Source organism: Chiloscyllium plagiosum, chromosome 13, assembly GCF_004010195.1.
Source record: "Chiloscyllium plagiosum isolate BGI_BamShark_2017 chromosome 13, ASM401019v2, whole genome shotgun sequence".
NCBI lineage: Eukaryota > Metazoa > Chordata > Chondrichthyes > Orectolobiformes > Hemiscylliidae > Chiloscyllium > Chiloscyllium plagiosum.
The window spans coordinates 23,477,038-23,488,886 of NC_057722.1; the positions used below are offsets into that span (position 1 = coordinate 23,477,038).

The following is an 11,849-nucleotide window of genomic DNA, read 5'->3' on the forward strand; positions in this document are numbered from 1 at the left end:
ACACGACCAGCTATCCTTAGTAGCCACACGCAGACAACAAGCAACATGAATTCGACTGGGACAACACTACTATCATAGGGCAAGCCAGACAGAGAACAGCCAGGGAATTTCTAGAGGCATGGGCTTCATCCACAAACTCCATCAACAAACACATCGACCTGGACCCAATATACCAACCACTACAATGGTAGCTGAAACTGACAACAGGAAGCGGCAGGGACAGACCACGATAAACACCGGAGGAAACATCAAAGAAGCGCTTCGCAGGAGGCTCCCAAGCACTGATGATGTCGCTAGCCAGGGGACGAAACGTTTGCAACAAAAACTTCCAGCCCGGCGAACAGAACCACAGCTATTACATACCTCTGGAATAGGTGGGACTTCAACCAGAGCCTCCTGATCTACAGGCAGGGACACCACTGTGGCGTCATAAAACGGTCAAAGATTCCACTTGGTAGACTGATTAGTAAAGTTAGATCACATGGTATTCAGGGTGAGTTTGCCAAATGCATATATATTGGCTTGATGGAAGGATACAGAGTGTGGTGATAGAAGGCTGTGACCAGCAGCTTTCCATAGGGATTGAAGCTGTGTCCACTGTTGTTTGTCATTTATATCTTTATTCAGTAGTAGGGGCGTGGAACATGCTCCCTGCAACAGTAGTAGACCCACCAACTTTAAGGACATTTAAATGGTAATTGGACATGCATATTATGAGAGCGGAATAGTGTAGGTTAGATAGGCTTCAGATCAATTCCACAGGTCGGTGCAACATTGAAGGCCAAAGGGCCTGTACTGCGCTGTAATGTTCTAAATAAAAGTGATTTGATGAGAATTTAGGAGGCCTGGTTCATTTGTCAGTGACACCAAAATTAGTGGTATAGTCCACAGTGAAGAAAGTTCTAAGATTACAAAGGAATCTTGATTAATTGGGGCAGAAGAGTGGCGTTTAATCTGGATAAATGTTAGGTATTACATTTTGGTAAGGACTTTTACAATGAATAGTAGGGCCCGGCAGAGTGTGGTCGAACTGAGAGAGAGACCCTGGGGGTTCAGAAACATAGTCCTTTGAAAGTTGTGCCATAAGTGGACTGAGTGGTTAGGAGGCATTCACCACACTTCTCCTCATTGCTCAAACCATTGAGTATAGCAGCTAGGATGTCATTTTGACATTGTACCAGACACTAGTTAGGCCACTACTGGAGCGTGTACAGTTCTGATCATCCTGCTATTAAAAATATTATTAAATTATAGAGGGTTCAGAAAGACTTATCAGAATGTTGCTGGGACTGGAGAGTTTGAGATAAAACAAAGGAGAGGATGAATAAGCTGGGATTTTTTTCACTGGACCATAGGAGGTTGTGGGGTGATATTATCAATGTTCATAAAATCATGAGGGGCACAGATAAGGTGAATAGCAAAAGGTTTTTTCCCCTAGGGTGGAAGTGTTCAAAACAAGAGGACATAGATTTAAAAAGGGACCTGAGGGACAACTTTTTCCACAGTGGTTCACAAGTGGAAAGAACTGCTAAAGGAAGTGGTAGATGTAGATGCAGTTACAACATTTAGAAAGACACTTTGACAAGTCCATGGATAGTAAACATGATGAAGGAGCGTCGCTCCGAAAGCTAGCGTGCTTCCAATTAAACCTGTTGGACTATAACCTGGTGTTGTGTGATTTTTAACCATGGATAGTAAAGGTTTAGAGGAATATGGGCCAAAATGCAGGCAAGTGGGATTAGTTTAGTTTGGGAAGCTCCATCAGCACGGACGAAGCGGGACTGAAGGGTCAGTTTTATAAGTTTTATAACTATTACCTGAAACTGAAAATGAACACATGCTAGAACTTTGAGTATTAAGCAAGGGCAGGAAAATCAGATACAGAAAAGTAGATAAAAGACTTGATGTGGAGGAGCCAGTGTACAAAGTTAAAAAACACAAACACCAGGTTATAGTCCAACAGGTTTATTTGGAAGCACTGCTGCTTCATCAGGTGGTTGACAACCAAAGCTAGTGCTTCCAAATAAGCCTGCTGGACTACAACCTGGTGTTGTGTGTTTTTTTAACTTGATAAAAGACAGTTGAAACGCTACTCGTAGAACTAGGAAACCATAAAAAAGTGCCAGACTCCAATGGGAGTCTCTGAACAGTTGTGGTGTAGTGACAAGAACACAGAAGAGCCAGATAGAGAAAGAAGCATGTACCAGAAACAGCATGGTCAGTATAGTTGCTGTAAATTTTCTATTGATTCTGAGAACAGGAGTTTAAGTTGTAATGAGAATTATCTGAAGCAGAGATTTACTTATTTATAGTAAAGACAATACAATTGAGTTTGATGTGAATATTGTTGGAGAAAGGAAATGTCAAAATAAGATTTTAAATTAGATTTGATTCCCTACAATATGGAAACAAACCCTTTGGCCCAATGAGTCCACACTGACCCTCCAAAGAACAATCCACCCAGACCCATTCCCCTCCATTTACCCCTGACTAATGTACCAAACACTATGGGCAATCTAGCATGGCCAATTCACCTAACCTGCACATCTCTGGATTGTGGGAGGAAATTGGAACACCCGGAGGAAACCCATGCAGACACAGGGAGAACGTGCAAACACTGCACTGACAGTTGCCCAAGGTAGGAATTGAACCCGGGTCCCTGGCACAGAGGCAGCAGTGCTAACCACCGAACTACTGTGCCACCCTTTTTCAAAACTGGAAAGTTCTTCTTCCACAACAGATGGCATAAATCTGGAAAAACTGAAAAGGCCATTGATTAGAGGCCAGTTGAAGCTTTCAAAACAGAGTGGTGAATTTTTGTTTGGTCAGTGTCAAGAGACATAGAACATTGATCAATATGGATCTAATCTAACAGAATTGCAAGACAACCTCAAAGGGCTAAATAGCTTACTCCTGCTCCAAAGGTTTAGGTTTTACAGGTTGGATCACAATGCAAGCATGCTTTTTCTACCAATATTGTTCACCTCAGGAAGCACTGATTCTAACTGTATTAACTTCAGAAAAGAAATCGTGTTGCTGGAAACAGGACAGAGGGCTCAGGGAGTAAATACACTACACACCCAGAGTCTGAACCACAAATATCAGATCAGACAGCCCAGGTTTGGCATCAAGTATTCAAGGAGCTCAGTAGCTTTGTTGAAAGGGTGTTGTAATTTGCCTCAGATATACCATAGGCAGGTGGGGTGGAAGACAAAATAAAACTCTGCTATTGCAACTAGTTAACACCTCCATGGAGTGGGCCAACACACACACTAATTCTAATCGTACCATGACAGCATCTCAGTCAATATTTTAAACAAGCATCACAGCAATCTAGGTCAGCAATGTCTCAGGGTTGAAGGGCAGGCTGTTAAGTAAACTGATTTCAATCAAGATTAAGACAGCACGGTGGCACAGTGGTTAGCACTGCTGCCTCACAGTGCCTGAGACCCGGGTTCAATTCCCACCTCAGGCGACCGACTGTGTGGAGTTTGCACGTTCACCCAATGTCTGCGTGGGTTTCCTCTGGGTGCTCCGGTTTCCTCCCACAGTCCAAAAAGATGTGCAGGTCAGGTGAATTGGCCATGCTAAATTGCCTGTAGTGTTAGGTAAGGGGTAAATGTAGGGGTATGGGTGGGTTGCGCTTCGGCGGGTCGGTGTGGACTTGTTGGGCTGAAGGGCCTGTTTCCACGCTGTAATGTAATTAATCTAAAGACAAAAAAACAGAAGTAGCCTCAGTACAACTCAGAAGAAAAATAAGAGCGCAGCTGGTCAGAGTTCCCACTTTTCAACACTATTCAGTAACCCCTTCTGGATATTCACTAGTTAGGATGCAAGTCAAGCATGGACCATGCCATTCCAAAATTTCCAAGTGGCTAGGTAGCCTTCTGACAGTCCCCCAGTTAAGGATATTTTTAGATCTAAAAAAATAAAACCCAGAGAGAGAAAAGTAGGAGTCAGAATGTATGGAGAGACCAAGAAACAAATTGGCACACAACTACAAAAGAACACAAGTGAAAAATAATTTCTTCCAAAAATTCTGAAATTATTTTTGGATACACGCCTCATATTTTAAAAGGTTAAGTGCAACAACAGAAAATACTTAGGATAATTGTAAATTAAAATCGTAGTATACTCATACATCAAAAAGACATCTTGTCAAATTGTTTCATTAAAGATCAAAGACTTAAAATAACCTACTGATTCAGTCTATTTTGCCATGCAACAAGCAGCTTTGGGTTTCCACAAGCGAGTGAGTGGTAGTGGTGCATGACTTATTGCTGAATGCGGCAAAAAATTAGGCTGAAATCAATCACGTAAAATTGAATACTTGACGTTTGAAGGTTGTTAATATGCCAACTAATTGCATCAGGTGAACAGGAGACTGGCAGACAATCGAAGACATAATAAATTGGTAACAATTTCAAGTTCAAATAGAATGCAGACCTTTGGAAACAGAATACCATATCATCCTCATATACAAGGTAACTTTCATATCAATCCAAAAATTGAATTCACTAATTGCTTAAAATATGACAGCAACCTTACAAAAGCTCCTCTCCAGCAGGAATCCTGTCAGATGATATCATACATTTTCTCACCATTTTGCTCATTGAAGTAATGCAGATGCCCACTTCATACTTTCAGCACAGAAAGCAAATAGTAACTCTCCCTCCCAGCTGCAATCCATTTAATTTTTAACATCTATTCTTATGAGTTTTCTTGAACTATAGTTCAACAATAGGTGCTCAGACTATCAAAGGTCAAGAAGGAACGTTAACATTACAAGATATTAATTATGAGGAACAGAATTAAAGCATACTTGCAGAGTGCTCCAGCTGAATCAACTGTTTGTGGGAATTAATTTTGCTTGGGGAAAGCAAGCAGGAATAAAAAATGGAACTAAGTCAACCAGAATGAGCTGCCAGTGGAAGTGGTGGAGGCTAGTACAATTATAACATTTAAAAGACATCTGGATAGATACATAAATAGGAAGGGTTTATAGGGATATGGGCTAAATGCTGGCAAATAGGAAGAGATTAATTTAGGATATCCAGTCGACATGGATGAGTTGGACTGAAGGGTCTGTTTAAATGTTGTACATCGCTATGACTCTAATTACACAAGATCACACTGTGACCAAATCTTGTACATAGACATATACTCGAAACATTTTTTTGTCCTCCACCAACGCTTGCTGATAAGAATCGGTTGGCTACCCACTTTTCCTTATTTTGCACCTGTAATAAATAATTAATGTTCCTTGATCGTGCATTTCTCCTAAACAGAAAGATGACCTTTCATTCAGCATCATTACAAAGCACTGTGACGATGTACAATGCCAATTCAAGTGGGAAGTAAAGATAATCTTATCGCAAAGATGGTTACGCAAGCATGAAGGAAAAATAATTAACACACCATTTACACTTAAATATGGTTGGTACCTTTACAACACAACTTCATAAGTTTTTGGAAAAAAAAGGGTACTTTATCTAGAATGTCACGAATGTCATGCTACAAGTTAGAATCAGACAGTAAATAGTTCTTTTCTCCCTCACTGACTTCTTTAAAATGATAGAATGCATGTGTACTGTTTTCAGTTTCTCTCAACTGTAGATCATTCACGAAGTAACATTTGCTTGTAAATGTTAGGGGAACCTATATTTTACTAATTATTTTCATTGCTGTATCAGCAAATACATGAAATCTTGAAGAGCAACGCTGGCAATGTATAATAAAACACCAATGCAGAATGACCACAAAAGTTAATGACACTTTTCAAACACTAGTCTATACAATGACATAGAACAACTGATGTGTGATGCAGTTTGAGTGAAATTTTGTATATTGCCCAAGTAGTGAATTGTTCACAGTTTCTAAGTACTGAATTTCTTCTTCTCGCCTTCCCTTAGCCTTAGGAATGAGAAAGCCATTTAGAGCCTCGAACATAGCCAGCATTCCTGATGAAGGGTTCATGCCCAAAACATCAACTCTCCTGCTCCTTGGATGCCACCTGACCTGCTGTGCTTTTCCAGCAACATACTCTTGACTCTGGTCTCCAGCATCTGAAGTCCACACTTTCTCCCAGACTGTTTTTGCTTATAGTCTGGTGTTTTATATGACTCTACCATGAACTGCCAACCATATTTTAATACAGTACTAATCACTAAGGAGGCCTATTTTCATTCCTCTAATGTCAACCAGTTTTGTCTTGTGTCTCTATCTTGTTGCCAAATCTTCAATCCATTGCTTTGTTACCTAAAAACTTGGCTATTTCAATGTACTTCTTGCTGGTCTTCCACTTAAACTTTCTGCGAAGTTGAAGTTATCCAAAGCGCTGCTGACTAGTCCTAACTTTCTCTGAACAACTTCTCTTTCCAATCCTCCCACTTCCTCCAAACCAAAGGAGGAGCCATGGGCACCCGCATGGGCCCCAGCTATGCCTGCCTCTTCGTCAGATATGTGGAACAGCCCATCTTCCACAACTACATGCTGGTCCTTGGCCGTCTCCATCGCCAGACCATGGCAACACGACGCCTGGAGGAAGAGCACCCTCCAACCACAAGGGATGAATGCAGATTTCTCCAGCTTCCTCATTTCCCCTCCCCCTACCTCCTGCTCCTTGGATGCTGCCTGACCTGCTGCGCTTTTCCAGCAACACATTTTTCAGCTCTAACTTTCTCTCAACCCTGTTCACCTATCACACTCCGAAGCTTACTGATTTATACTGACTCCCAGACATGCAATGTCTTAGGTTTAAAATTCTCGTTCTTATTTTCAAATCTCCACATGGCCTTACCTTTTCCTATCTCTCTAATTTCCACTCGTATGTAGCACTCTTAAGATAGTTGCTAATTCTGCCCTCTTGAACTTGCTTGGTTTTAATCACTTTATCATTGCTGGCCATGCCTTCAGCTGTCTTATCTCAGAGCTTTGAAATTTCTTTCAGCCTGTTTCCACCTTGCTTTGCTGATTTAAGACACTCCTTTAAACTGTACCTCTTTGACCAAGCTTTTGATCAACTGATCTTATGCTGCATAGTGTCATATTGTATTTTGCCATTCCGATGAATGCCTTGGATATACTTCCAAATATTGTGCAATGTAAATATGTTGTTGCAGTTTTATTACTCAAAATTTAGTTCTAATTTTCTGCGTTCAGAGGTGGAATTAAGACCATGGGATTGCACAGGGCCCCAAGCCAGTTAGAAGACCTGTTGCAATGCCACCTGAGCAGCAGTAAAGCTGATCCCTGTCTATTCAATCTCTTTCTCAACAATACGCTTAGTTAAACTTTTAAGGATAATAGAAGTGAAAGACATTTTGTTTAATATGTCAATAACTAGATATTTTAGAACATTTTATTGACTTATGGAGGAAGAAATGTGGGAAAGCAGAGGATTTGTAGTTCTGCTCCTCTGATGCTGCCTGACCTGCTGTGCTTTTCCAGCAACACACTCTAAACAAACAAACAAAGTCTGGTTTGGTCTGAGACAGTCACCAAGGAAGAGGGATACAACCAGTAGCTGGGGAATGAAATTCAGAGTGGCAACGAAAAAACAAAGTCTTCCAATATTTATTTGGAGGGGAGGGGACCAAGGGGGATTTGGCAGTTGGATCAGCCAGTAAGATAAGTTTGTCATAGTCCTACCAGACCATAGGGTTGCTCTCATTACAGAAAGATAATTGGTGGCTTAACTTGAAGGTCAGCATACCTCAGGCAAAGGGAGAAGTCGAGGATAGTCCTCGATGGTAATCTCAGCCAGAGTAAGAACTGAATCCACACTGTTTGCAATACTCTGCATTGCCAACTGATCGCCCAGTCAACTGAACTAGCTGACCTCCTCTCATCCAGTACAGGATATAGATGAAGATTCTGATAATTTAACAAGAGTCAAGAGAAAAGTGGTGAGACAGAGCTGAGTGTTGTTAATATACATGTGAAAGCAAATGGGTGCTTTCAGTCACTAAGGAGCAGCATGCAAGTGAGAAATAAACAGGGACAAAGAATAATCAGAACATTTCAGCGCAGTACAGGCCCTTTGACCCACAATTTTGCACCAACCTGGGAAACTAATCTGAAGCTCATCTAACCTACACTATTCCATTCTCGACCATATGCCTATCCAGTGACCGTTTAAATGCCCTTAAAGTTGGTGAGTCTACTACTGTTGCAGGCAGTGTGTTCCATGCCCCTACTACTCTGAGTAAAGAAACCACCTCTGACATCTGTCCTATATCTATCACCCCTCAATTTAAAGCTATGTCCCTTCACGCTAGCCATCAATATCAGAGGAAAGAAAACTCACTGTCCACCCTATCTAACCCTCTGATTATCTTACATGTCTCAATTAAATCATCTTTCAAACGTTCTTCTCTATAATGTAAACAGCCTCAGGTCCCTTAGCCTTTCCTCCTAAGACCTTCCCTCCATACCAGGGAGCATCCTAGTAAATCTCCTCTGAACCCTTTCCAAAGGTCCCACATCCTTCCTATAATACGATGTCCAGAACTATACACAACAATCCAAGTGTTGCCGCACCAGTGTACTGAAATCTCTCTACACCACATCAACCACTTTACCCTCATCCACCTGTTTGGTCACCTTTTCGAAGAACTCAAGGTTTGAGGGCCACAACCTACCCTTCACAAAATCATACTGACTATCCCTAATTTTTCTAGGTGATTACAAATCCTCTCAACCTATTCCAACACTTTCCCACAACCAAAATAAGGCTTACTGGTCTAGAATTACCAGGATTGTCTCTAGTCCCCTTTTTGAACAAGGGGACAACATTTACTATCCTCCAGTCTTCGGGCACTAATTCTTGAGTCATAAGTTAAGGAGTAATAACAGGAAGAGAAACCATCGTATATGATATGCAGCAAAAATTAGGCAGATAAGAGTGGAAAGAGCACAGTCGTACCCAGCTGGATGACAACGGAGAGGTACTGGAGGAAGCGAGGGTGTTCAACTGTGTCAACGACTACAGACAGGTTGAGAAGGACTAGGAGGAATAGTTTAGATTTGTCACAGTCACACAGGACGTTAGATCAGTCTTTGCTAAGAACTATTTTGGTACTGTAATGGGGCAGAACCATAGTTGAGGGGATGCAATTATGAATTAAGATAGATGGCAAGGATTTGGGAGGTAACATGTTCAAGGAATTGAAAGGGAAGGGAGATCGCAAACTAATGTCCTAGCTTCAAGGACATTGAGGACATTAGAAAAATAAATATTGATGACAGTAGGTTTAAAACAGGGATAGTATCAGAAGAGAACTATTTACAATATCAGCTAACTTGGGAACCAGAAGCAGAAGTTGAGTGGTTAGCAGTTTGTTTGGAATAGATTTTGAGAGAGCAGGAGGTGGGTGTCATGAATAAGATGAGCTAGGTGCAGGCACATGGGGAACTGGAAAAAAAATATAGAATACTATGTACAGCATGGCCTCAAAGCTATCTTAGTTGAGCTAGGTTAACGTAAAAACTATTCTAACCATTCACACAAGGAGGTTTGCTTGAAACATCTGAAATCAGAAACAGGACAATCTGCAGTTACACAGAATCTGCAAGTTTCACTCTCTTCATTGGCAATTTAGAAACTACTGCTACAAACTTAGAGTATAATTTTTGTCTCACAAAGCTTTAAAATTTAGAAGCCTCTTCCCCCATCCCTTTCAACTCCTGAGGTGAGGCGGCAAATTGGCTTAAGGAAAGAAAGCCCAAGATTCACCTAAATCTGTGGTTTTCTGTCACTGTGAAAGTACATTTAAAGATAGAGAGGAAGGGGAGAGATTAAACCGATCTCATTTTATAAAAATTGAAGCTACTGGCTTATTTATTCTCTTGCCAATGATGGTGTGGGTCAGGGGAGTGTTACTCAGTCCACAGCTCACCACCAGTCAGCCAGCCTCCGGCAGCCAGGGCTGAGTGCTTCTAGGGCGGGAGAGCAGGCAAGAGAGAGCCGGGGACTGGCGAGGCCTACTCTCTCTCTCAGAGCTGCATTTCCCCCCAGCCCCTGCTAGATCACCAAACACCACCAACCCCTAATTTAATATAAAACAGGGAAAAAACCATAGACAATTTTAAACCAAGAAAAAAAAGCAATGTCCGCATATAAAAAAATGGTTCGAACTGAAGCAGTTGGCAACACGCCCACTTCCACGATGCAAATAAAAACATTTATAAAGTGAGGCCGCACGTTTTAGTTACAGGAACATAAATAAATAAATAAATAACGCGGTTGGTTTAGGGAGGGAAGAAGAGGCTCAGTACAGAAATAAAATCGAACACGCCGCTCGGTAAATGTGAGAAATAGAGAGAGAGAGACCGTGCCCGGCCGTTAGCTTACCCGCCAGCAAACAGATGTACCAAGGGGTCTCTCTGATTCATGGTGAATCATTATTACCGCGAGCGAGGGCCCGAGTGGCGGTCTCCCTGGGAGCAGCTCATGCCCCTGCCTGCCCACCCGCTCGCTCGCGCCTCTCCCTTCCTCCCTCCAACCGCAGCTGCTCGCGCCTCTGTCCCTGCTCCGGTCCGGTGCTGCACGCGCTGATGCCTGTCTATGTAGCTACCGACCCACTCCCCTCATCGCACTCAGCCGGACGCTCTCCACTGGACGGGAGGGGAGGGATGCCCCGACTATTATTATCGATCCGCAACACTGGCTACGACCCCGCCCCGTGCCCTGGCTGCCCTTCCCCTTTGCATCCAATGAAAGCCAGGGACGCGCACCACTGTCACGCCCCTCCACCCATTCCGGCGCACTTGCTCTCCGCATGATCACCAGCCGTGCGTGTCCGTCTGTTGGACAAAACTGTTGCCTTACGTTGTGGTGTGTGTCTGCGCTTCGTCCGAGCACTGTACTGTACAGGAGCTTGGGGCCTGGCTTGAAGGAGTTTGAGAACCTCATGGGGCAACTGTCCTTCACCACAGAGGACGAGGTGTCCAGCCACCTAAGCATTTCCATTACTTTACTTGCTTGAAACAGCTGAAGGGGACAAATTCTGAGCCTTGCCAGTGATTCTGCAGGCATAAATCATAAAGGTTTATCATGATCTGTATTAACTCATGAGGTCCAATGCACTCTTTTATCCGGTCCATTTTTTCTTCCCTCTTGCTGTCAGCTGATAGCATGCTTGTCAAAAGTTTCAGGCTTCAATCTCATTTGGAGGATTAAATACAAAAATCAAGGCTGATACGACAGAAGTCAACACTGTCACTATCAAAAATGCAGTCTTTGAGATGTGATGGTAAGTTGTGAAGATGTGAAGTTCTAGTCCAATTTGCCTGCTTGGGTAGGTGTAAAGAACATAACATATTTATTTTGAAGGAGAATCGGGAGTTTATCCATGGTGGACCGGATCAACATTTATCCTCAATCAGTATCAGAAAAGAATACATGATCTGGTCATTATCTAATTGCTGTTTCTGTGAGTTTAGAAGTTTACTGTTTGCAAAATTGGTTACTTTAATTCCTTTATTTACAATAGTACATTACTGGCTCTCACAGAGTTGAGGTACTAGTATGAAAAGGACAATATATAAGCGTAGGTTTTCATTTGAGGTAACATTATCCTCCATTAATGTCTGATTTTTACCATATTTTTCCAGCTTGCACCACTAATCTTTAGTTACTTTTAAACCCATGTCAACCCAGTGGGCTTCAGGCTTCTAAAAGTTCAAATACAGGAAATCATTTGTAATATCCATATCTTCTAAATTCACTCAGGGTAATCAAACCAATGGAGCAATGCCTTTAGAAAAGTTATTAAACTTGGCAGTTTAGCTTCTTTTGTCCTGGAATCAGGAACTTTCTAACTTCCTATTTGATATTTAGAATATGA

The 11,849-nt window shown here is 42.1% G+C and overlaps 1 protein-coding gene across 1 annotated transcript in view; it reads right to left on the bottom strand.

The window, feature by feature from the left end:
* slc25a36a (solute carrier family 25 member 36a) overlaps positions 1 to 10,687 on the bottom strand; it is an 89,867-nt gene extending 79,180 nt beyond the window's left edge. The window contains exon 1 of the mRNA XM_043702039.1: positions 10,355 to 10,687. Coding sequence (XP_043557974.1) covers positions 10,355 to 10,395 — 41 coding nt within the window. The 5' untranslated portion in view covers positions 10,396 to 10,687. The remainder of the gene's footprint in view (positions 1 to 10,354) is intronic.
* Positions 10,688 to 11,849: the final 1,162 nt, after the last annotated feature.